The following is a 23,401-nucleotide window of genomic DNA, read 5'->3' as shown; positions in this document are numbered from 1 at the left end:
TGCCCCAAACAATCGGAAACGGGATTCATCAGAGAAAATGACTTTACCCCAGTCCTTAGCAGTCCAATCCCTGTACCTTTTGCAGAATATCAGTCTGTCCCTGATGTTTTTCCTGGAGAGAAGTGGCTTCTTTGCTGCCCTTCTTGACACCAGGCCATCCTCCAAAAGTCTTTGCCTCACTGTGCGTGCAGATGCACTCACACCTGCCTGCTGCCATTTCTGAGCAAGCTCTATACTGGTGGTGCCCCGATCCCGCAGCTGAATCAACTTTAGGAGACGGTCCTGGCGCTTGCTGGACTTTCTTGGGCGCCATGAAGCCTTCTTCACAACAATTAAACCACTCTCCTTGAAGTTCTTGATGATCCGATAAATGGTTGATTTAGGTGCAATCTTACTGGCAGCAATATCCTTGCCTGTGAGGCTCTTTTTGTGCAAAGCAATGATGACGGCACGTGTTTCCTTGCAGGTAACCACGGTTGACAGAGGAAGAACAATGGTTCCAAGCACCACCCTCTTTTGAAGCTTCCAGTCTGTTATTCGAACTCAATCAGCATGACAGAGTGATCTCAAGCTTTGTCCTCGTCAACACTCACACCTGTGTTAACGAGAGAATCACTGACATGATGTCAGCTGGTCCTTTTGTGGCAGGGCTGAAATGCAGTGGACATGTTTTTTGGGGATTCAGTTAATTTGCATGGCAAAGAGGGACTTTGCAATTAATTGCAATTCATCTGATCACTCTTCATAACATTCTGGAGTATATGCAAATAGCCATCATACAAACTGAGGCAGCAGACTTTGTGAAAATGAATATTTGTGTCATTCTCAAAACTTTTGGCCACGACTGTAGTGTTGTCTTCTGTCTGTCAGTGCGCCTCATAGACATAGGGAGGAGCAGTGGTCCCAGGCACAAAAGTGTGACTGATCAGCACCAATGAGTATAGGAGGCCAGGGGATCAACACTGAGCTCTGTCTGACATCTAGTGGTAGAAACACTCAACTGTGTCCTTGTTTAGAAAAAAAAGAACTGTGCATTATTCAGAAACAACCCCTCTTTTCTAAACTGGACAAATTAGTGATGTTTTTCTCCCTGAGTTAATTGATTGGCCAGAGAGTCCACTCACTGGTGCCCCAGGTCTGATTTGATTAGAGAGGAAACATCAGTAGCCTGGGCCTACTGCTGGCCTTAAAGGCCAGATGTCAGCATTCCTGGACTAGCGTTTCTTGATAGGCCCTGAGTTTATGGGAACGTAAATGTAACCACGGTGAGAGAACCAGGGCAACAACAATACTGTAGTATAGGACAGTATACAGGCTACATAGCTTCCCCGTGGCTCAGTTGGTAGAGCATGGTGTTTGCAACGCCAGCATGGTGTGTGCAACGCCAGGGTTGTGGATTCGCTTCCCACGGGGGGCAGTATTAAAAAAAAAATGCATGAAATGAAATGTATACATTCACTACTGTAAGTCGATCTGGATAAGAGCGTCTGCTAAATGACTAAAATGTACATTCATTATCTTACATTATGCCTAGAATAAATTACATGATCTGTAATTGATTTCTGACCCAATATTTGATAAGGCCCAGGCATATTTAACAAAAATATCTCTAGGCTTCTCCTCCCCTCGCGCAATAGAGCTCCACCGTAGAGCGCTGTTGCTATTCGAGATGAGTGTTGTTGGCTTGTCCAGTGTCCGGCGGACTCACCTCCTCCGCACGTCGCGCCCCACAGCCAGCGCACGGAGCAGAGAGCTCAAGCCTACCGGAGCCGTTTAAAGATGGCAGAACGACAGCAGAAACACGAAGGCGGCCGAGTGAAGATCGGACATTATCTTCTCGGAGACACTCTGGGCGTCGGCACCTTCGGCAAAGTAAAGAGTTAAGTCGCGTGCTTGTCAACGGTCATGTCGCGGGGACGTTTGCTGTTATTGAGTGTAAATGATCGTAGCCTGTGTTTTCGCCCCCAACTCTGTGGTGGGCTATTTAGAAAGCTAGGCGAAGTACGTAGCTTTGGCTGCGTGGTTACGAATAGGCTAGAATATATTAACGTGGTCTCCGTTTATGTGTAGAGAATGTGATTTGTTGAAGGTGAATTCTTCCAGCAGCATAGCTAGCTAGGTCTACCCTGACCAGTCGCTCATCAGTAATGATAGGCTTTATATGGATCATTAGGCTACCTTCGGCAACAATGACGGTGTAAACAAACAACTCGCACGTAACCGTCAGTGAATGTCGGCGGTTGACTTTGCTAGTGGCAGTAGACCTTTAAACTTGTCCTATGTGGCTATGGACATTTAGGACATTTTAAAAGAAACATAAACCGTAACGTTATAGCTAAATAGTGCTCATCATCACCAGTATTCCTCAATCAAACCATGGTGTTAATTATCCCATGGCATGGACAGAATGAGAATTTAGAACGCCTCATCAAATTACCTCATGTCCTCAGCGGTCTCAACCTGACCTTGTTGCGCTGCAGGTGGTGTGTTAGATTTGAGACATTAGTAGGAGAGTGTAACCAGCTACTAGCCAACAATAACAGTGTTTATTCATTGTTACAGACAGACAATATTGTTACAGACGGGCAATAACCATGTGGCTACAGACAGACTATAATAATGTTAATACAACGTGACAGATCGAGACAGACAGGTCGCACTTGACTTATTCACCTTGTAGTTAATGTGTGTAGGCTTTAGGCTTACTGTAATTGGTGTGTTGTCTTTAACCTGTTTAACTGTTTGTTATGTATGTTACTTACTGTTGTGAACAGATATAGCTAGTCCAGTAATGTGGAAATAGAGATGTTCTGAATCTAAATCATGTCAAGTTGACTACTATGAAACAGCCACGATTCTGTTCTTTATCAGGCAATAAATGTTTAGCTGAGTAGTATACACATTACAGCACACATTTCCCTAGCTGTCGAAAAAAATCACTTATATGTCCGTATGCAGTGTTTTCAGCGGTTACATTCGCCCACATTTGGCTCCATGTGAACTACAATTTCAACTCTGTGTTTTAATGTTTCGAAAAGTTAATAATCATCGCTTTCAAACAGGTTCTCGAAACATTCTCTGATATGTCCCTTATCTTTCATATCAGAGAGAAAGAATCCAGTGCCTCGTTAGTTTACACACGTGTTCAGAGCGCGCTAGATAGCTAATTACACAGGTTTTTACACTGAACAAAAATATAAACGCAACAATTTCAAATATTTGACTGATTTACAGTTCATATGTCAATCAGTCAATTGAAATAAATTCATTAGGCCCTAATCTATGGATTTCACATAACTGGGAATACAGATATGCATCTGTTGGTCACAGATACCTTAAACAAAGAGGTAGGGCTGTGGATCAGAAAACCAGTCAGTATCTGGTGTGACCACCATTTGTCGTGCGCGGCACATCTCCTTGTCATATAGTTGATCAGGCATTAATTGTGTCCTGTGGAATGTTGTCCGACTTCTCTTAAGGAAAAGCACCTTTAGTCAATCTGCTTTCAGTGTGAGAGCTTCCCATGTCTGGAATACCCTGCCATTAGACACACACAACTGTGATTCATGTGCACTGTCCCTGTACAAATTTTAATTAACTCAAACTGCAATCCACTTTAAATGGCATCCCGAATATGCTCAATAGGTGACATGTCTGGTGAGTTTGCAGGCCATGGAAGAACTGGAACTTTTTCAGCTTCCAGGAATTGTGTACAGATCCTTGCGACATGGGACCGTGCATTATCATGCTGAAACATGAGGTGATGACGATGGATTAATGGCACGACAATAGGCCTCCTGATCTCATCACAGTATCTCTGTGCATTGAAATTACCATCGATAAAATGCAATTATGTTCGCTGTCCATAGCTTATTGCCTGCCCATACCATAACCCCACCGCAACCATGGCGCACTCTGTTCATAACGTTGACATTAGAAAACCGGTCGCCCACACGATACAGTTGAAACTGGGATTTATTCGTGAAGAGCACACTTCTCCAGTTTGCAAGTGGCCATCGAATGTGAGCATTTGTCCACTGAAGTCGGTTACGACACCGAACTGCAGTCAGGTCAAGACCCTGGTGAGGACAACAAGCCCGCAGATGAGCTTCCCTGAGACGGTTTCTGACCGTTTGTGCAGAAATTCTTTGGTTGTGCAAACTCATAGTTTCATCAGCAGTGACAAAACTGCACATTTTAGAGTAGCCTTTTATTGTCCCCCAGCACAAGTTGAACCTGTATAATGATCATGCTGTTTAATCAGCTTCTTGATATGTCACACCTTTCAGGTGGATGGATTATCTTGACAAAGGAGAAATGCTCACTAACAGGGATGTAAACACATTTGTGCAAAACATTTGAGAGAAATAAGCTTTTTCTGCATATGGAACATTTCTGGGATCTTTTATTTCAGCTCATGAAACATGGGCCCAACACTTTACATGTTGCGTTTATATTTTTGTTCAGTGTATATGTGTCCCATCAGCACAAGTTGTGCCTTTATAGCCTACATTGCAGCAGTTGAACAGAAACATTCCAGTTGGTTCATGTGTGTGTGTGTGTGTGTGTGTGTGTGTGTGTGTGTGTGTGTGTGTGTGTGTGTGGTAGTTGGAGAGCACCAGTTGACAGGTCATAAGGTGGCAGTGAAGATCCTGAACAGACAGAAGATCAGGAGTCTGGACGTGGTGGGCAAGATCAAACGAGAGATACAGAACCTCAAACTATTCAGACACCCTCACATCATCAAACTGTGAGTACAACATACATACACATAGACTCAGTGTTTGTTTAGGGGGGTGATATATTACCCTAAATATATACTGACAAAAGCACATATCACAGCATATTACAGGTCGCAGAGGGATCTACCATTTTTGGGGGGAGAATGACTGTGAGAAGGTCAGTTCTGGTGACTTATTAAAAGGATATCTTACTCCAAAAGGAATGAAAATTATACAGTTGAGGTCGGAAGTTTACATACACCTTAGCCAAATACATTTAAACTCAGTTTTTCACAATTCCTGACATTTAATCCTAGTAAAAATTCCATGTCTTAGGTCAGTTAGGATCACCACTTTATTTTAAGAATGTGAAATGTCAGAATAATAGTTGAGAGAATGATTTATTTCTGCTTTTATTTCTTTCATCACATTCCCAGTGGGTCAGAAGTTTACATACACTCAATTAGTATTTGGTAGCATTGCCTTTAAATTGTTTACCTTGGGTCAAACGTTTCGGGTAGCCTTCCACAAGCTTCCCACAATAAGTTGGGTGAATTTTGGCCCATTCCTCCTGACAGAGCTGGTGTAACTGAGTCAGGTTTGTAGGCCTCCTTGCTTGAACACGTTTTTTCAGTTCTGTCCACACATTTTCTGTAGGATTGAGGTCAGGGCTTTGTGATGGCCACTCCAATACCTTGAATTTGTTGTCCATAAGCCATTTTGCCACAACTTTGGAAGTATGCTTGGGGTCATTGTGCATTTGGAAGACCCATTTGCGACCAAGCTTTAACTTCCTGACTGATGTCTTGAGATGTTACTTCAATATATCCACATAATATTCCTTCCTCATGATGCCATCTATTTTGTGAAGTACACCAGTCCCTCCTGCAGCAAAGCACCCCTACAACATGATGCTGCCACCCCCGTGCTTCACGGTTGGGATGGTGTTCTTCGGCTTGCAAGCATTCCCCTTTTTTAATTTTAGTTATTTTTGTTTGAGTGTTTTTTGGTGAAAATGCCTATATTTTATTTTTAGGGGGTAGATCAGCTTTAATACTGCAGATAGATTGTGGCTTCCATCAATGTAGTTGTCTGCATAATTTCCAATCCCCTATATATTTTTTTTGTAAATATATACTGTACATATACACTACCCCGTTCAAAAGTTTGGGGTCACTTAGAAATGTCCTTGTTTTTGAAAGAAAAGCACTTTTTTTTGTCTATTAAAATAACATAAAATTGATCAGAAATACAATGTAGACATTGTTAATGTTGTAAATGACTATTGTAGCTGGAAACGGCTGATTTTTTATAGAATATCTACATAGGCGTACAGCATTACTTGGATTTGAGAAATAAGTATAGCCTAGTAACACTAGAAAACTCAGTGATCCTCTTAACAGTGGCCCATCAAGACTGCTTTAAAAGGTGTTTCCCGCAACTGCAATAATTATGTTGTAGGCTACAATGACTGGGCATGCACATCTCTCTCCCTGTAAGGCACGCCTCAAGAGGAATATTATTTTCTCGCATAGAATGTGAAAGTCTCTCGCTCTCCCTCTCTCCAGCTCCCTCTCTCCAGCTCCCTCTCTCCTGCTCCCTCTCTCCAGCTCTCCCTCTCTCCAGCTCTCCCTCTCTCCAGCTCCCTCTCTCCTGCTCCCTCTCTCCAGCTCTCCCTCTCTCCAGCTCTCCCTCTCTCCTGCTCCCTCTCTCCTGCTCCCTCTCTCCAGCTCCCTCTCTCCAGCTCCCTCTCTCCTGCTCCCTCTCTCCAGCTCTCCCTCTCTCCAGCTCTCCCTCTCTCCAGCTCTCTCTTTCTCCAGCTCTCTCTTTCTCCAGCTCCCTCTCTCCTGCTCTCCCTCTCTCCTGCTCTCCCTCTCTCCTGCTCTCCCTCTCTCCATCTTTCTCCAGCTTTCTCTCTTCTCCTCTGTGAGTGTTAATTTTAGGGTTAGGCCACAGTGACAGTGTGAGCTATGGTAGACATTTGTTGGCTGCTCTCAGAACAGTGTAATGAAATGACAGACTTTCAGCCTTTCCCAATGTATTCAGCACAATAGCCCTGTCTGTGTGAGAGAAGGAAGGAAACGAAAGAGAACAAGTGTATTTCTGACATTTCTCCTGAGTATTTAAGAGTCTGTCTACCTCCCTGTGTGTGTGTGTGTGTGTGTGTGTGTGTGTGTGTGTGTGTGTGTGTGTGTGTGTGTGTGTGTGTGTGTGTGTGTATGTGTGTAGGTACCAGGTGATCAGTACTCCTACAGATTTCTTCATGGTGATGGAGTATGTCTCAGGAGGAGAGCTGTTTGACTACATCTGCAAACACGGACGGGTGATATATCAAATCAAATTGTATTTGTCACATCTGCCAAATTTGTATTTATTATGGATCCCCGTTAGCTGCATTCACAGATTTCACAACACACTGTGTGCCCTCAGGCCCCTACTCCACCACTACCACATATCTACATTACTAAATCCGTGTGTGTGTGTGTGTCTGTGCCAATGTTTGTGTTGCTTCACAGTCCCCGCTGTTCCATAAGGTGTTTTTTTATCTGTTTTTTAAATCAAATTTTACTGCTTGCGTCAGTTACTTGATGTGGAACAGAGTTCCATGTAGTCATGGCTCTATGTAGTACTGTGCGCCTCCCATAGTCTGTTCTGGACTAGGGGACTGTGAAGAGACCTCTTGTGGCATGTCTTGTGGGGTATGCATGGGTGTCCGAGCTGTGTGCCAGTAGTTCGCATTGAACATGTCAATACCTCTTTATAAATAAAAGTAGTGATGAAGTCAATCTCTCCTCCACTTTCAGCCAGGAGAGATTGACATGCATATTATTAATATTAGCTCTCTGTGTGCATCCAAGGGCCAGCCGTGCTGCCCTGTTCTGAGCTAATTTGAATTTTCTTAAGTCCTTTTTTGTGGCAACTGACAACACGACTAAACAGTAGTCAAGGTGTGACAAAACTAGGGCCTGTAGGACCTGCCTTGTTGATGGTGTTGTTAAGAAGGCAGAGCATCGCTTTATTATAGACAGACTTCTCCCCATCTTAGCTACTACTGCATCAATATCTTTTGACCATGACAGTTTACAATCTAGTGTTACAAAAATCAGTTTAGTCATCTCAACTTGCTCAATTTCCACATTATTTATTACAAGATTTAGTTGAGGTTTACGGTTTAGTGAGAGTTTTGTTCCAAATACAATGCTTTTAGTTTTAGAGCTGAAATACAACAGGTGTAGATGAAATGCTTACTTACAAGCCCTTAACCAACAATACAGTTTTAAGAAAAAATAGGTATTAAGAAAGTATTTACTAAATAAACTGAAGTAAACAAATAAAAAATAAAATAATTAAAGAGCAACAACAAAATAACAGTAATGGCACTATATACAGGGGGTACCGGTACAGAGTCTGTGTGGAGACTATATACAGGGGGTACCGGTACAGAGTCTGTGTGGAGACTATATACAGGGGGTACCGGTACAGAGTCTGTGTGGAGACTATATACAGGGGGTACCGGTACAGAGTCTGTGTGGAGACTATATACAGGGGGTACCGGTACAGAGTCTGTGTGGAGACTATATACAGGGGGTACCGGTACAGAGTCTGTGTGGAGACTATATACAGGGGGTACCGGTACAGAGTCTGTGTGGAGACTATATACAGGGGGTACCGGTACAGAGTATGTGTGGAGACTATATACAGGGGGTACCGGTAGAGAGTATGTGTGGAGACTATATACAGGGGGTACCGGTACAGAGTCTGTGTGGAGACTATATACAGGGGGTACCGGTACAGAGTCTGTGTGGAGACTATATACAGGGGGTACCGGTACAGAGTCTGTGTGGAGACTATATACAGGGGGTACCGGTACAGAGTCTGTGTGGAGACTATATACAGGGGGTACCGGTACAGAGTCTGTGTGGAGACTATATACAGGGGGTACCGGTACAGAGTCTGTGTGGAGACTATATACAGGGGGTACCGGTACAGAGTCTGTGTGGAGACTATATACAGGGGGTACCGGTACAGAGTCTGTGTGGAGACTATATACAGGGGGTACCGGTACAGAGTCTGTGTGGAGACTATATACAGGGGGTACCGGTACAGAGTCTGTGTGGAGACTATATACAGGGGCTACCGGTACAGAGTCTGGTTGGAGACTATATACAGGGGGTACCGGTACAGAGTCTGTGCCGGGGCACAGGTTAGTTGAGGTAATTGAGGTAATATGTACATGTTGGTAGAGGTAAAGTGACTATACAGAGATAATAAACAGAGTAGCAGGAGCGTAAAAATGGGGGTGGGGGAGTCAATGCAAATAGTCTGGGTAGCCATTTCATTAGCTGTTCAGGAGTCTTATGGCTTGGGGGTAGAAGCTGTTAAGAAGCCTTTTGAACCTAGACTTGGCGCTCTGGTACCGCTTGCCGTGTGGTAGCAGAGAGAACAGTCTATGACTGGGGTGGCTGGGGTCTTTGGCAATTTTTAGGGCCTTCCTCTGATACCGCCTGGTGTAAAGGTCCTGGGTGGCAGGAAGCTTGGCCCCAGTGATGTACTGGGCCGTACGCACTGTCCTCTGTAATGTCCTGCGGTCGGAGACCGGGTAGTTGCCATACCAGGCGGTGATGCAACCAGTCAGGATGCTCTCGATGGTGCAGCTGTAGAACTTTTTGAGGATCTGAGGACCCATGACAAATCTTTTCAGTCTCCTGAATAGGTGTTGTCGTGCCCTCTTCACGACTGCCTTGGTTTGTTTGGACCATGACAGTTCGTTGGTGATGTGAACGCCAAGGAACTTGAAGCTCTCAACCTTCTCCACTACAGCCCCGTCGATGAGATATACCACTGAATGACTGACTGACTGTCTGGATTGATTGATAGATATTGACAGAGGCCATTATATGGTGACATTTGTCATAGTGACAACATGTAGTAACATTAGAATAGAATAAACTACTAACCTCCTACTCTTTACCTTGTGTGTTTAGGTAGAAGACAAAGAGGCTCGTCGGTTGTTCCAACAGATCATCTCAGGGGTAGACTACTGCCACAGACACATGGTGGTTCACAGAGACCTCAAACCTGAGAATGTTCTGCTGGACCATTCCAAGAACGCCAAGATAGCTGACTTTGGTATGCTACACACACTCATGCATGCACATAACAAATTGAGTTATCCAAAAAGATAGCCATAGCTACTATATTAGCAGTAGCAAATGTCAAACAAAACCACTTGTCTTTTAGAATATACCGACGCCTATATGACTCTGATTACTCTGGACAGGGGGCTTGGGTGGGGTGCATGTGTGAGGAGGAGGGGGGTTGTTGCTTAGCAAAAGGCAGGTCTGATATCCACTCTGGCAACGAGCCCTGTCAGACCCTGTGTCACTTGATCATAGAGAGAGAAGGGGAGAAAGAGGGGAAGAGCGAGAGAGAGGAGGGTGAGGGAAGAGAGAAGATCCTTGGAGGGTTAGTTAAGGTGAGATAAGGTTAGGGAGAAGTTGATCCGATCAGCACAGCATGTGTGGAGCTTAGAGGACTGGGTTAGTAAAGCAGAATAAAAACATTACACCGCCCTAGAGACCTAACCATGGCACAACCTAACACTAACCCTCTCTTAACATAGTTCCAAGATAGCGTCAGGAACTTGAGATTGAAGATAATGTTGTTAAGAAATGTGCTCTGGTCAACAGGGTTGTCAAACATGATGTCAGACGGGGAGTTCCTGAGGACCAGCTGTGGATCTCCCAACTACGCTGCTCCTGAAGTCATCTCTGGAAGGTGTGCGTTTAATTTTTTTCTTTCAGCTTTATTTAACCAGGTAAGCTAGTTGAGAACAAGTTCTCATTTACAATATAGCAATATTACAATATAGCAATTAAACACTGGAGTGATAGATGTGCAGAAGATGAATGTGCAAGTAGAGATACTGGGGTGCAAAGGAGCAAAATAAATAACAGTATGGGGATGAGGTAGTTGGATGGGCTATTTACAGATGGGCTATGTACAGGTGCAGTGATCTGGTGAGCTTCTCTGACAGCTGGTGCTTAAAGTTAGTGAGGGAGATATGGGTATCCAGCTTCAGTGATTTTTGCAGTTCGTTCCAGTCATTGGCAGCAGAGAACTGGAAGGAAAGGCGGCCAAAGGAGGAATTGGCTTTGGGGGTGACCAGTGAAATATACCTGCTGGAGCGCGTGCTACGGGTGGGTGCTGCTATGGTGACCAGTGAGCTGAGATAAGGCGGGGCTTTACCTAGCAAAGACTTATAGATGACCTGGAGCCAGTGGGTTTGGCGACGAATATGAATCGAGGGCCAGCCAACGAGAGCATACAGGTCGCAGTGGTGGGAAGTATATGGGGCTTTGGTGACAAAACGGATGGCACTGTGATAGACTGCATCCATTTTGCTGAGTAGAGTGTTGGTGGCTATTTTGTAAATTACATCGCCGAAGTCAAGGATCGGTAGGATAGTCAGTTTTACGAGGGTATGTTTGGCAGCATGAGTGAAGGATGCTTTGTTGCGAAATAGGAAGCCGATTCTAGATTTAATTTTGGATTGGAGATGCTTAATGTGAGTCTGGAAGGAGAGTTTACAGTCTAACCAGACACCTAGGTATTTGTAGTTGTCCACATATTCTAAGTCAGAACCGTCCAGAGTAGTGATGCTGGACGGGTGGGCAGGTGCGGGCAGGGATCGTTTGAAGAGCATGCATTTAGTTTTACTTGTATTTAAGAGCAGTTGGAGGCCACGGAAGGAGTGTTGTATGGCATTGAAGCTCGTCTGGAGGTTAGTTAACACAGTGTCTAAAGAAGGGCCAGAAGTATACAGAATGGTGTCGTTTGCGTAGAGGTGGATCAGGGAATCGCCAGCAGCAAGAGCGACATCATTGATGTATACAGAGAAGCGAGTCGGCCCAAGAATTGAACCCTGTGGCACCCCCATAGAGACTACCAGAGGTCCGGACAACAGGCCCTCCAATTGTGTGTTTAGGTTGTATGTATGCAGGTCCTAAGGTTGATACTGTAGGTCAGGGGTATTCAAATACTATTTGAGAATGTCCGTTCACAAAAATGGCCTAGGTGGCAAAAGTCTGGATGGATATATTGTCATTTATTGACATAGTAACAAACACCCACCTCGCGACCCATGTGATCTCTACAAGAATAATCGAACCCTCAGCAACCTGCACCATGTCTATTTCTAACAAACACACACATACATGCGTACTGTCCATGACACAAACTGTTCAGACCTTTCTTGTTGGGAGAGTGAAAAGTTGTAGTTCAAAGCTATTTTCATGCAATTCGACACATTTTGCCATGTCTTATGCGTGTTCATATTATACAAGCTGCTAATGCACTACCAAATTTAGAAATGGCACATTCTGCATTCTACTATTACAACCTGACCGAGTTCCTTAAAGCTGCAATATGTAACGTTTTGGGTGACCTGATCAAATTTACATAGAACAGATCTACCTTTTATATTTCTATGTGCTTCTATGCTTCCCTTTCTTAAGTTTCGTTTTTGAGTCTTTTACTTTCGGTTTTGTACACCAGCTTCAAACAGCTGAAGTACAATAGTTTTGGTTATGGAAAATATATTTCCCAACAGTTTAGATGGTACAATGATTCTCTACACTATACATGCTTGTTCAAGTGAAATCAAATGGTATTTGTCACATATACATGGTTAGCAGATGTTAATGCGAGTGTAGCGAAATGCTTCTGCTTCTGGTTCCGACATTGCAGTAATATCTAACAAGTAATCTAATAGTTCCCCAACAACTACCTAATACACACAAATCTAAAAGGGATGATTGAGAATATATACATATAAATATATGGAAGAGCGATGGCCCAGCGGCATTGGCAAGGTGCAATAGATGGTATAAAATACAGTATATACATATGAGATGAGTAATGTAAGATATGTTAACATTATTTAAAGTGGCATTGTTTAAAGTGACTAGTGATCCATTTGTTAAAGTGACCAGTGATTGGGTCTCCATGTAGACAGCAGCTTCTCTGAGTTAGTGATTGCTGTTTAGCAGTCTGATGGCCTTGAGATAGAAGCTGTTTTTCAGTCTCTTGGTCCCAGCTTTGATGCACCTGTACTGACCTCGCCTTCTGGATGTTAGTGAGGTGAACAGGCAGTGGCTCGGGTGGTTGTTGTCCTTGATTATGTTTTTGGCCTTCCTGTGACATCGGGTGCTGTAGGTATCCTGGAGGGCAGGTAGTTTGCCCCCGGTGATGTGTTGTGCAGACCGCACCACCCTCTGGAGAGCCTGGCGGTTGAGGGTGGTGCAGTTGCTGTACCAGGCAGTGATACAGACCGACAGGATGCTCTCAATTGTGGATCCGTAAAAGTTAGTCAGTGTTTTTGATAACAGGCCAAATTTCTTCTGCCTCCTGTGTGGGTGGAACTTTCTCCACTGCTGTCCCTTCGATGTGGATAGGGGGGTGCTCCCTCTGCTGTTTCCTGAAGTCCACGATCATCTCCTTTGTTTTGTTGACGTTGAGTGAGAGGTTGTTTTCCTGACACCACACTCCGAGTGCCCTCACCTCCCTGTAGACTGTCTCGTCGTTGTTGGTAATTAAGCCCACTACTGTTGTGTCATCTGCAAACTTGATGATTGAGTTGGAGGCGTGCATGGCCACGCGGTTGTGGGTGAACAGGGAGTACAGGAGGGGACTGAGCACGCACCTGTGTGGGGCCCCAGTGTTGAGGATCAGCGAGGTGGAGATGTTGTTTCCTACCTTCACCACATGGGGACGGCCCATCAGAAAGTCTAGGACCCAATTGCACAGGGCGGGGTTGAGGCCCAGGGCCTCCAGCTTGATGATGAGTTTGTATGGTGTTTTGTCACATAAATTGAAATTAAGCGAACTATTAGAATTTTTGTTACCAGGAAATGGCGCCATAGCCACGGGAAGTAGTGGTGCTAAGCACCCCCCTGAACAATATGAATAAAAAAAAAATATATAGGATTTTTTTTTAAACAACATAAAAAAAACATAATAATCACAAAAGTAGTGCACTGGGCCTTTACTAGTCCAGTATTACCAGACCGATATGCCGTCTGTAGCATGGGCAAAAGAACAATTCCGGGTTCGGATCTGGACCCCGCGGTCTGTGAGTATGGTTGCTCTAGGATGTTGTTGTGTGATCCTGTCTGCGTTGCTTTGGTAACAGGTTATATGCTGGCCCTGAGGTGGATATATGGAGCTGTGGGGTGATCCTGTATGCGTTGCTTTGGTAACAGGTTATATGCTGGCCCTGAGGTGGATATATGGAGCTGTGGGGTGATCCTGTATGCGTTGCTTTGGTAACAGGTTATATGCTGGCCCTGAGGTGGATATATGGAGCTGTGGGGTGATCCTGTATGCGTTGCTTTGGTAACAGGTTATATGCTGGCCCTGAGGTGGATATATGGAGCTGTGGGGTGATCCTGTATGCGTTGCTTTGGTAACAGGTTATATGCTGGCCCTGAGGTGGATATATGGAGCTGTGGGGTGATCCTGTATGCGTTGCTTTGGTAACAGGTTATATGCTGGCCCTGAGGTGGATATATGGAGCTGTGGGGTGATCCTGTCTGCGTTGCTTTGGTAACAGGTTATATGCTGGCCCTGAGGTGGATATATGGAGCTGTGGGGTGATCCTGTCTGCGTTGCTTTGGTAACAGGTTATTTGCTGGCCCTGAGGTGGATATATGGAGCTGTGGGGTGATCCTGTCTGCGTTGCTTTGGTAACAGGTTATATGCTGGCCCTGAGGTGGATATATGGAGCTGTGGGGTGATCCTGTCTGCGTTGCTTTGGTAACAGGTTATATGCTGGCCCTGAGGTGGATATATGGAGCTGTGGGGTGATCCTGTCTGCGTTGCTTTGGTAACAGGTTATTTGCTGGCCCTGAGGTGGATATATGGAGCTGTGGGGTGATCCTGTCTGCGTTGCTTTGGTAACAGGTTATATGCTGGCCCTGAGGTGGATATATGGAGCTGTGGGGTGATCCTGTCTGCGTTGCTTTGGTAACAGGTTATATGCTGGCCCTGAGGTGGATATATGGAGCTGTGGGGTGATCCTGTATGCCTTGCTGTGTGGGACTCTGCCCTTTGATGACGAACATGTTCCCACACTGTTTAAGAAGATCAGAGGGGGCGTGTTCTATATGCCAGAATACCTCACTCGCCCCGTCGCCTCCCTGCTGCTGCTCATGCTGCAGGTCGACCCATTGAAGAGAGCCACCATTAAAGACATTAGGTAACCCCTGACCTCTAACTTCTAACCTTCCCTACTGTTGATGATGCTGATGTTTTTAATGGGATAAAACTGGTAAACCTAGCCAAATGCTGGTTTGTGGTGGTTCAAGGTTGGTCCGGAGCAAAAGAATAGAAGAATCATGGACAGTAACTGTTATTTTGTGTGTGTGTGTGTGTGTGTGTGTGTGTGTGTGTGTGTGTGTGTGTGTGTGTGTGTGTGTGTGTGTGTGTAGGGAACATGAGTGGTTTAAGCAGGACCTGCCAGGCTACCTGTTTCCTGAGGACCTGTCTTATGACTCCACAGTTCTGGACGAGGAGGCCGTCAGGGAGGTGTGCGACAAGTTTGAGAGCACCGAGTCTGAGGTGATGTCCAGCCTGTACAGCGGAGACCCCCAGGTACATACTGGACATGTGCACACACACATGCTTAGTCATACAGTACACAGACAAACACACTCCCCCTCTATCGCTCTCTCTCGTTTCCTCTCTCTCCTTCTCTCTCCTTCTCTCTCTCTCAACTCTCCTTCGCTCTCACCCTCCTCTCTCCTTCTCTCTCTCCCTCCTCTCTCCTTCTCTCTCCCTCCTCCCTCCTTCTCTCTCCCTCCTCTCTCCCTCAACTCTCCTTCTCTCTCTCCCTCCTCTTTCTTGCTCTCTCCCTCCTCTCTCCTTCCTTCTCTCTCCCCCCTCTCTCCTTCCCTCTCTCCCTCCTCTCCTTCTCTCTCTCATTCTCTCTCCCTCCTCTCTCCTTCTCTCGCTCTCCTTCTCTCTCTCCCTCAACTCTCCTTCTCTCTCCCTCAACTCTTCTCTCTCTCAACTCTCCCCCTCAACTCTCCTTCTCTCACTCCCTCAACTCTCCTTCTCTCTCTCCATCCCACCTCTCTCTCCCTCCTCTTTCTTGCTCTCTCCCTCCTCTCTCCTTCCCTCTCTCCCTCCTCTCTCCTTCTCTCTCTCATTCCCTCTCTCCCTCCTCTCCTTCTCTCTCTCATTCTCTCTCCCTCCTCTCTCATTCTCTCGCTCTCCTTCTCTCTCTCCCTCAACTCTCCTTCTCTCTCTCTCCCTCATCTCTCCTTCTCTCTCCCTCATCTCTCCTCTCTCTCTCTCATCTCTCCTTCTCTCTCCCTCCTCTCTCCCTCATCTCTCCTCTCTCTCATCTCTCCTTCTCTCTCCCTCCTCTCTCCCTCTCTCTCTCTCTCCTTCTCTCTCCCTCCCTCATCTCTCCTTCTCTCTCCCTCCTCTCTCCCTCATCTCTCCTCTCTCTCTCCTTCTCTCTCCCTCATCTCTCCTCTCTCTCATCTCTCCTTCTCTCTCCCTCCTCTCTCCCTCATCTCTCCTCTCTATCTCTCCCTCATCTCTCCTGTCTCTCTCTCTGCAGGACCAGCTGGCGGTAGCATACCATCTGATTATAGACAACCGTCGTATCATGACCCAGGCCAGTGAGTTCTACCTGGCCTCCAGCCCTCCCCAGGGCTCCTTCATGGAGGATGGCATGCCCCTGCCTCCCGGGGTCAAACCACACCCAGAGAGGATGCCCCCCCTGCTGGTAGACAGCCCTAAGGCAAGCAGCTGTACCTGGTTCTATTCTATGAACTAATTAAACCGACTATCGTTGTATCTGTAATGTTTATATCAAATCAGATACAATACCTCTAAAGTGTAAACACTTGATGAAGTGCTTCTTCTGTAATACCAGTCTAGCAGTCAAAAACAACACTGTTGGAATGCAAATGAAACATTGGCAGTATAGTATAGTTGCGTGCGGTCTTCTTGTCATCATGTATTTGTTGCTGCTTGTTGGGGAAAATGAAAGATTCTCTCCTCTCTGTCTGTCTGCAGGCGCGCTGCCCGCTGGATGCCCTCAACACCACCAGAGCCAAACCCCTGGCAGTGAAGAAAGCCAAGTGGCACCTGGGCATCAGGAGTCAGAGCAGACCCTATGACATCATGGCTGAGGTCTACAGGGCTATGAGACAGCTACAGTATGACTGGAAGGTGAGGCGCGGTGTGTGTGTATACGGTACATGTTAAGGTGTGTGTGCGTGTTGTGTGTGTGTGTATACGGTACATGTTAAGGTGTGTGTGCGTGTTGTGTGTGTATACGGTACATGTTAAGGTGTGTGTGCGTGTTGTGTGTGTGTATACGGTACATGTTAAGGTGTGTGTGTGTGTGTTGTGTGTGTGTATACGGTACATGTTAAGGTGTGGGTGTATACGGTACATGTTAAGGTGTGTGTGTGTGTGTGTATACGGTACATGTTAAGGTGTGTGTGTGTGTGTATATGGTACATGTTAAGGTGTGTGTGTGTGTGTGTGTGTGTATACGGTACATGTTAAGGTGTGTGGGTGTTGTGTGTGTATACGGTACATGTTAAGGTGTGTGTGTATACGGTACATGTTAAGGTTTGTGTGTGTGTTGTGTGTGTATACGGTACATGTTAAGGTGTGTGTGTGTATACGGTACATGTTAAGGTGTGTGTGCGTGTTGTGTGTGTATTTACGGTACATGTTAAGGTGTGTGTGCGTGTTGTGTGTGTATACGGTACATGTTAAGGTGTGTGTGCGTGTTGTGTGTGTATACGGTACATGTTAAGGTGTGTGTGCATGTTGTGTGTGTATACGGTACATGTTAAGGTGTGTGTGCGTGTTGTGTGTGTATACGGTACATATTAAGGTGTGTGTGTGTGTATACGGTACATGTTAAGGTGTGTGTGGGTGTTGTGTGTGTATACGGTACATGTTAAGGTGTGTGCGTGTTGTGTGTGTGTATACGGTACATGTTAAGGTGTGTGCGTGTGTATACGGTACATGTTAAGGTGTGTGTGCGTGTTGTGTGTGTATATGGTACATGTTAAGGTGTGTGTGTGTGTTGTGTGTGTATACGGTACATGTTAAGGTGTGTGCGTGTTGTGTGTGTATACGGTACATGTTAAGGTGTGTGCGTGTGTATATGGTACATGTTAAGGTGTGTGTGTGTTGTGTGTGTATACGGTACATGTTAAGGTGTGTGTGTGTGTTGTGTGTGTGTATACGGTACATGTTAAGGTGTGTGTGTGTGTGTTGTGTGTGTGTATACGGTACATGTTAAGGTGTGTGTGTGTATACGGTACATGTTAAGGTGTGGGTGTATACGGTACATGTTAAGGTGTGTGTGTGTGTGTGTGTATACGGTACATGTTAAGGTGTGTGTGTGTGTGTATATGGTACATGTTAAGGTGTGTGTGTGTGTGTGTGTGTATACGGTACATGTTAAGGTGTGTGGGTGTTGTGTGTGTATACGGTACATGTTAAGGTGTGTGTGTATACGGTACATGTTAAGGTGTGTGTGTGTGTTGTGTGTGTATACGGTACATGTTAAGGTGTGTTTGTGTATACGGTACATGTTAAGGTGTGTGTGCGTGTTGTGTGTGTATTTACGGTACATGTTAAGGTGTGTGTGCGTGTTGTGTGTGTATACGGTACATGTTAAGGTGTGTGTGCGTGTTGTGTGTGTATACGGTACATGTTAAGGTGTGTGTGCGTGTTGTGTGTGTATACGGTACATGTTAAGGTGTGTGTGCGTGTTGTGTGTGTATACGGTACATGTTAAGGTGTGTGTGTGTGTATACGGTACATGTTAAGGTGTGTGTGCGTGTTGTGTGTGTATACGGTACATGTTAAGGTGTGTGCGTGTTGTGTGTGTGTATACGGTACATGTTAAGGTGTGTGCGTGTGTATACGGTACATGTTAAGGTGTGTGTGCGTGTTGTGTGTGTATATGGTACATGTTAAGGTGTGTGTGTGTGTTGTGTGTGTGTGTATACGGTACATGTTAAGGTGTGTGCGTGTTGTGTGTGTATACGGTACATGTTAAGGTGTGTGCGTGTGTATATGGTACATGTTAAGGTGTGTGTGTGTTGTGTGTGTATACGGTACATGTTAAGGTGTGTGTGTGTGTTGTGTGTGTATACGGTACATGTTAAGGTGTGTGTGTGTATACGGTACATGTTAAGGTGTGTGTGTATACGGTACATGTTAAGGTGTGTGTGCGTGTTGTGTGTGTATATACGGTACATGTTAAGGTGTGTGTGCGTGTTGTGTGTGTATACGGTACATGTTAAGGTGTGTGTGCGTGTTGTGTGTGTATACGGTACATGTTAAGGTGTGTGTGCGTGTTGTGTGTGTATACGGTACATGTTAAGGTGTGTGTGTATACGGTACATGTTAAGGTGTGTGTGTATACGGTACATGTTAAGGTGTGTATGTATACGGTACATGTTAAGGTGTGTGTGTATACGGTACATGTTAAGGTGTGTGTGCGTGTTGTGTGTGTGTATACGGTACATGTTAAGGTGTGTGTGTGTATACGGTACATGTTAAGGTGTGTGTGTATACGGTACATGTTAAGGTGTGTGTGCGTGTTGTGTGTGTATACGGTACATGTTAAGGTGTGTGTGCGTGTTGTGTGTGTGTATACGGTACATGTTAAGGTGTGTGTGTATACGGTACATGTTAAGGTGTGTGTGCGTGTTGTGTGTGTGTATACGGTACATGTTAAGGTGTGTGTGTATACGGTACATGTTAAGGTGTGTGTGTGTGTGTGTGTGTGTGTGTATACGGTACATGTTAAGGTGTGTGTGCGTGTTGTGTGTGTATACGGTACATGTTAAGGTGTGTGTGTGTATACGGTACATGTTAAGGTGTGTGTGCGTGTTGTGTGTGTATACAGTACATGTTAAGGTGTGTGTGTATACTGTACATGTTAAGGTGTGTGTGCGTGTTGTGTGTGTATATGGTACATGTTAAGGTGTGTGTGCGTGTTGTGTGTGTATATGGTACATGTTAAGGTGTGTGTGCGTGTTGTGTGTGTGTATACGGTACATGTTAAGGTGTGTGTGTGTGTTATGTGTGTATACGGTACATGTTAAGGTGTGTGTGCGTGTTGTGTGTGTATACGGTACATGTTAAGGTGTGTGTGTGTGTATACGGTACATGTTAAGGTGTGTGTGTGTATATGGTACATGTTAAGGTGTGTGTGCGTGTTGTGTGTGTAAATGGTACATGTTAAGGTGTGTGTGCGTGTTGTGTGTGTATATGGTACATGTTAAGGTGTGTGTGTGTGTTGTGTGTGTATACGGTACATGTTAAGGTGTGTGTGTGTTATGTGCAGGTGGTGAACCCATACCACCTGCGTGTTCGGAGTAAGAACCCAGTAACAGATAACCTGGTGAAGATGAGTCTCCAGCTGTACCAGGTGGACAACAGATCCTACCTGCTGGACTTCAAGAGCATCGATGGTACGACAGCTCTAAAACATGAAATATGTTGTAATATACACCAAAGCAAACTGTCCTTAGATACCTGGGTAAACCGTAGTAACTGTACTTTTAAACTTATTTGAAACAGCATTTAGATTTTCCTCTTATTACAATTGTAAAACAATTACTGAGTACAGATGAGTAGCTACAAAAACAAACACTAACCTTTCCTGTCCTTTCCTGTCCTCTCCTGTCCTCTCCTGACCACTCCTTCCCCTCTCCAGATGACATCATGGAGGCAGTAGGGTTTAAGTCGGGTTCTTCCACCCCTCAGAGGTCAGGCTCCACAGCAGGGCTCCATAGACCCAGACTCAGTGTGGACTCAGCCTTACCTGCCGTGGATCTCCCCCAGCTCAGCTCCTCCCTGCCTGGGTCGCTGTGCTTCAGCGCTGCCCTCCTCACCTCCACCCCCACCTCCACCCCGCGCCGGGGCAGCCACACCATGGACTTCTTTGAGATGTGTGCAAGTCTCATCACCACACTGGCCCGCTAGAGAAGGTTAACCCCGCTGGATAACGTGAAGTCAGGAAAACTCCAGGTCCTACTTGCATAACCTCTAAAACAGAACCCTGCCCTGAGCCTTGTAGTTAGACACTTTGATATCGGTGTGATCCTGGCCTAAGTTTAGTAGAGCACTGTCCGCTGCAGGACAGATGTGCCTCTAACCACATATCTAGGGTCAGTTGTGTGTTGTTACCTCCCTATGTTATAGGTTTGGGCTGGGTATGGGAAACTGATTCTAGATCTGTGGTTAGGCTTCCTGTCTGTCTAGAGCCAGTCTTGCCATGGGAAAGGTTAGGGGTTAGAGATCAAACTTGCTGGGGCAAGGTCATGTTAGGTCAAATCTACTGTATCCCATAGACTGTACAAAGATGGGCAGCTCCTCCCACATTACTCTCAACCTCCAATCAGCTGCTGAATAGCCATCACCATAGAACTAGCCTTAACGGAATTGCAAACAATTTTATGCATCCGGTTTTCAGGGATACAGTTAATTCAACTTAGCTTTCTTTTCCGCTGAAAACCGGATGTGTGAACTCCGCTAAGACGTTTTGTTTTATGCCTACTACGTTAGGTTACCATAGATCAAACACGTTTCAGTTTTAATTTTAAATGGTTTTTATAACGACACAGATTTTGTTATCCATATCATATATTTATATTGCTATCATTTTGAGTAGATGTTGATTGAATGACATACCAAAACAAATTGTTTCTATATACAAAGAGGATTGTTATTATTTAGATACCAGATTCTTATTTATTTTTAGAGATTGTTTTAAAGACTGTGTGTGGTTACTGATTATTGAAGCACTGCTGATGTTTGAGAATTCCAAGCTGAGTTTGAAGAGATTTTAGGTGATGAGAGGTCGTAGAGAGAGGAGGCTAGCTGACTGGCAATATAGTTCTGTGGATTAGTTGGCACTGATGCTAACGTGGCTAGCTGACGGAGGAGGAGGTGGAGGGAGGGAGGGAAGCGTGTCTGTAGCCAGCCTCAGAGGACTCTACGGCACGGAACCTTTCTCCAGGTGCCTTAAAAACACAAATGTTGCTTCTAGCTTGGTGGCCATGTTGTTTTGTTTGTAGAAACAGAATGGAAACCATACGTGTGTGTGTGTGCGTGTGTGTGTGTGTGCGTGCGTAAGTACGTACAGGAGAGGAGTGACAGACAGGAGCTTGCCATTGATTGGTCATGAGGAGAAGACATACTGTAGTTTATGTGCCAATGAGATTTGAGATCTGACTAATATAACTATAGGTAGAGCAAGAGAAGGGGAGAGATAATAGATATGCGAGACCACTGACTGATTAGAAGTCATATAAAATGATTGCATATATAGCTCTCTGGTCTTTATTTAAGCAATACGGCATGAGGAGGTGTGGTATATGGCCAAAGGACTGTTCTTAAGCACGATGCAGCGCGGAGTGCCTGGATACAGCCCTTAGCCGTGGTATATTGGCCATATACCACAAACCCCCGAGGCGCCTTATTGCTATTACAAACTGGTTACCAATGTCATTAGAGCAGTAAAAATACATGTTTTGTCATACCTATGGTATACGGTCTGATATAACATGTCAGCCAATCAGCATTCAGGGCTCGAACCACCCAGTTTATAAAATGGAACAAATCTCCCTTTACTATTTGTCCGATGGTTTACAGTATACAGTCTTCCAGACTCCTGTCTGTCCTGTTCTGCTGGAGCCAGTGAGGACTGAGCTCTGGCTGATCTGATTCATGCTAGTGTGTGTTTCTGTTGTGTTCTGGTACCATGAAGGTGATCTGTTCTGTGTTCGCTTTGTTAGCGTGTGTTTTGAGCCACAGAGATACTAAACCTCTCTTCTATCCTTCTGTTACCTTGTTTCCTGTTACCTTATTTCCTTGTAATTTGTCCGAAGTAGCAGTGAGTGCAGTCTGTTTTCTCTCTGTATGAGACTATACATTCAATATGGAACCCAGACCTATCTATATAATATATATAGATATAGAGCAGTGTTTCCTAAACTCGGTCCTGGGGACCCAAAAGGGAGCACGTTTAGTTTTTTGCCCTAGCGCTAAACAGCTGAATCAAATACTCAAAGCTTGATAATCAGTTGATTATTTGGATCAGCTGTGTAGTGCTAAGGCAAAAAACTAAACGCGCACCCCTTGGGGTCGCCAGGACCGAGTTTAGGAAACACTGATATAGAGAGATATGTCACTTCAGAGCCTGGTTCGATCCCAGGCTGTATCACAACTGGCTGTGATCGGGAGTCCCATAGGGCGGCGCACAATCAGCCCAGCGTCATTCGGGTTATGCCAGGGTAGGCTGTCATTGTAAAATAAGAATTTGTTATTAACTGACTTGCCTAGTTAAATAAAGACTGTAGCCATTACAGGGCCAGGGAGAAACTCTGCCCCCTGCTGCAAGACTCATGCAATTACCCACAGCAACACCCCTGTTCTCTGCTCATACAAGGGGAAGATATTTACACACCCACTCTACCATTGTAAGGTTTACCTCTTGCCAAGGGTTAAGGTGTGTTGTCACTGCATCCAGACTTCTGCAACCAAAGTGTTCTTCAGTGTGTGAGTGAAATGTACCTCTCCCTCAGTCTCTCAGTCTGACGTGGGGTTTCTGTTTTATATGC

The 23,401-nt window shown here is 45.1% G+C and overlaps 1 protein-coding gene across 3 annotated transcripts; it reads left to right on the top strand.

Moving 5' to 3' along the window:
- Window positions 1–1,661: 1,661 nt before the first annotated feature.
- Window positions 1,662–21,731, top strand: LOC106560227 (5'-AMP-activated protein kinase catalytic subunit alpha-2). Of its 3 annotated transcripts, none has more exons than XM_014122866.2 (11): window positions 1,662–1,879; window positions 4,609–4,750; window positions 6,951–7,044; window positions 9,707–9,851; window positions 10,412–10,499; window positions 14,755–14,979; window positions 15,212–15,374; window positions 16,351–16,518; window positions 16,812–16,967; window positions 20,122–20,248; window positions 20,494–21,731. In XM_014122866.2, exons 1-11 carry the CDS (start codon window positions 1,780–1,782, stop codon window positions 20,760–20,762), a joined length of 1,677 nt encoding a protein of 558 aa, XP_013978341.1. In that variant the 5' UTR covers window positions 1,662–1,779; the 3' UTR covers window positions 20,763–21,731. The 3 variants fall into 3 exon arrangements, with proteins under 3 accessions (XP_013978341.1, XP_013978340.1, XP_045543594.1); XM_014122865.2 differs by having other exon boundaries at window positions 16,351–16,533; XM_045687638.1 differs by lacking the exons at window positions 14,755–14,979; window positions 15,212–15,374; window positions 16,351–16,518; ... (1 more) ...; window positions 20,122–20,248; window positions 20,494–21,731 and adding an exon at window positions 13,915–14,725.
- Window positions 21,732–23,401: the final 1,670 nt, after the last annotated feature.

This window comes from Salmo salar, chromosome ssa10, assembly GCF_905237065.1.
Source record: "Salmo salar chromosome ssa10, Ssal_v3.1, whole genome shotgun sequence".
Classification (NCBI taxonomy): Eukaryota; Metazoa; Chordata; class Actinopteri; order Salmoniformes; family Salmonidae; genus Salmo; species Salmo salar.
The sequence above is the reverse complement of the archived record's forward strand: the minus strand, read 5'-3'. Positions and strand labels throughout refer to the sequence as shown.

Bases quoted from the DNA above. Each gene is read 5' to 3' on its own strand.
- LOC106560227 (XM_014122865.2), top strand. From the start codon at position 1,780: ATGGCAGAACGACAGCAGAAACACGAAGGCGGCCGAGTGAAGATCGGA. The intron at 1,880-4,608 runs GTTAAGTCGCGT...TGTGTGTGGTAG, and splicing joins CACCTTCGGCAAAGTAAAGA to TTGGAGAGCACCAGTTGACA. The intron at 7,045-9,706 runs GTGATATATCAA...TTGTGTGTTTAG, and splicing joins ACATCTGCAAACACGGACGG to GTAGAAGACAAAGAGGCTCG.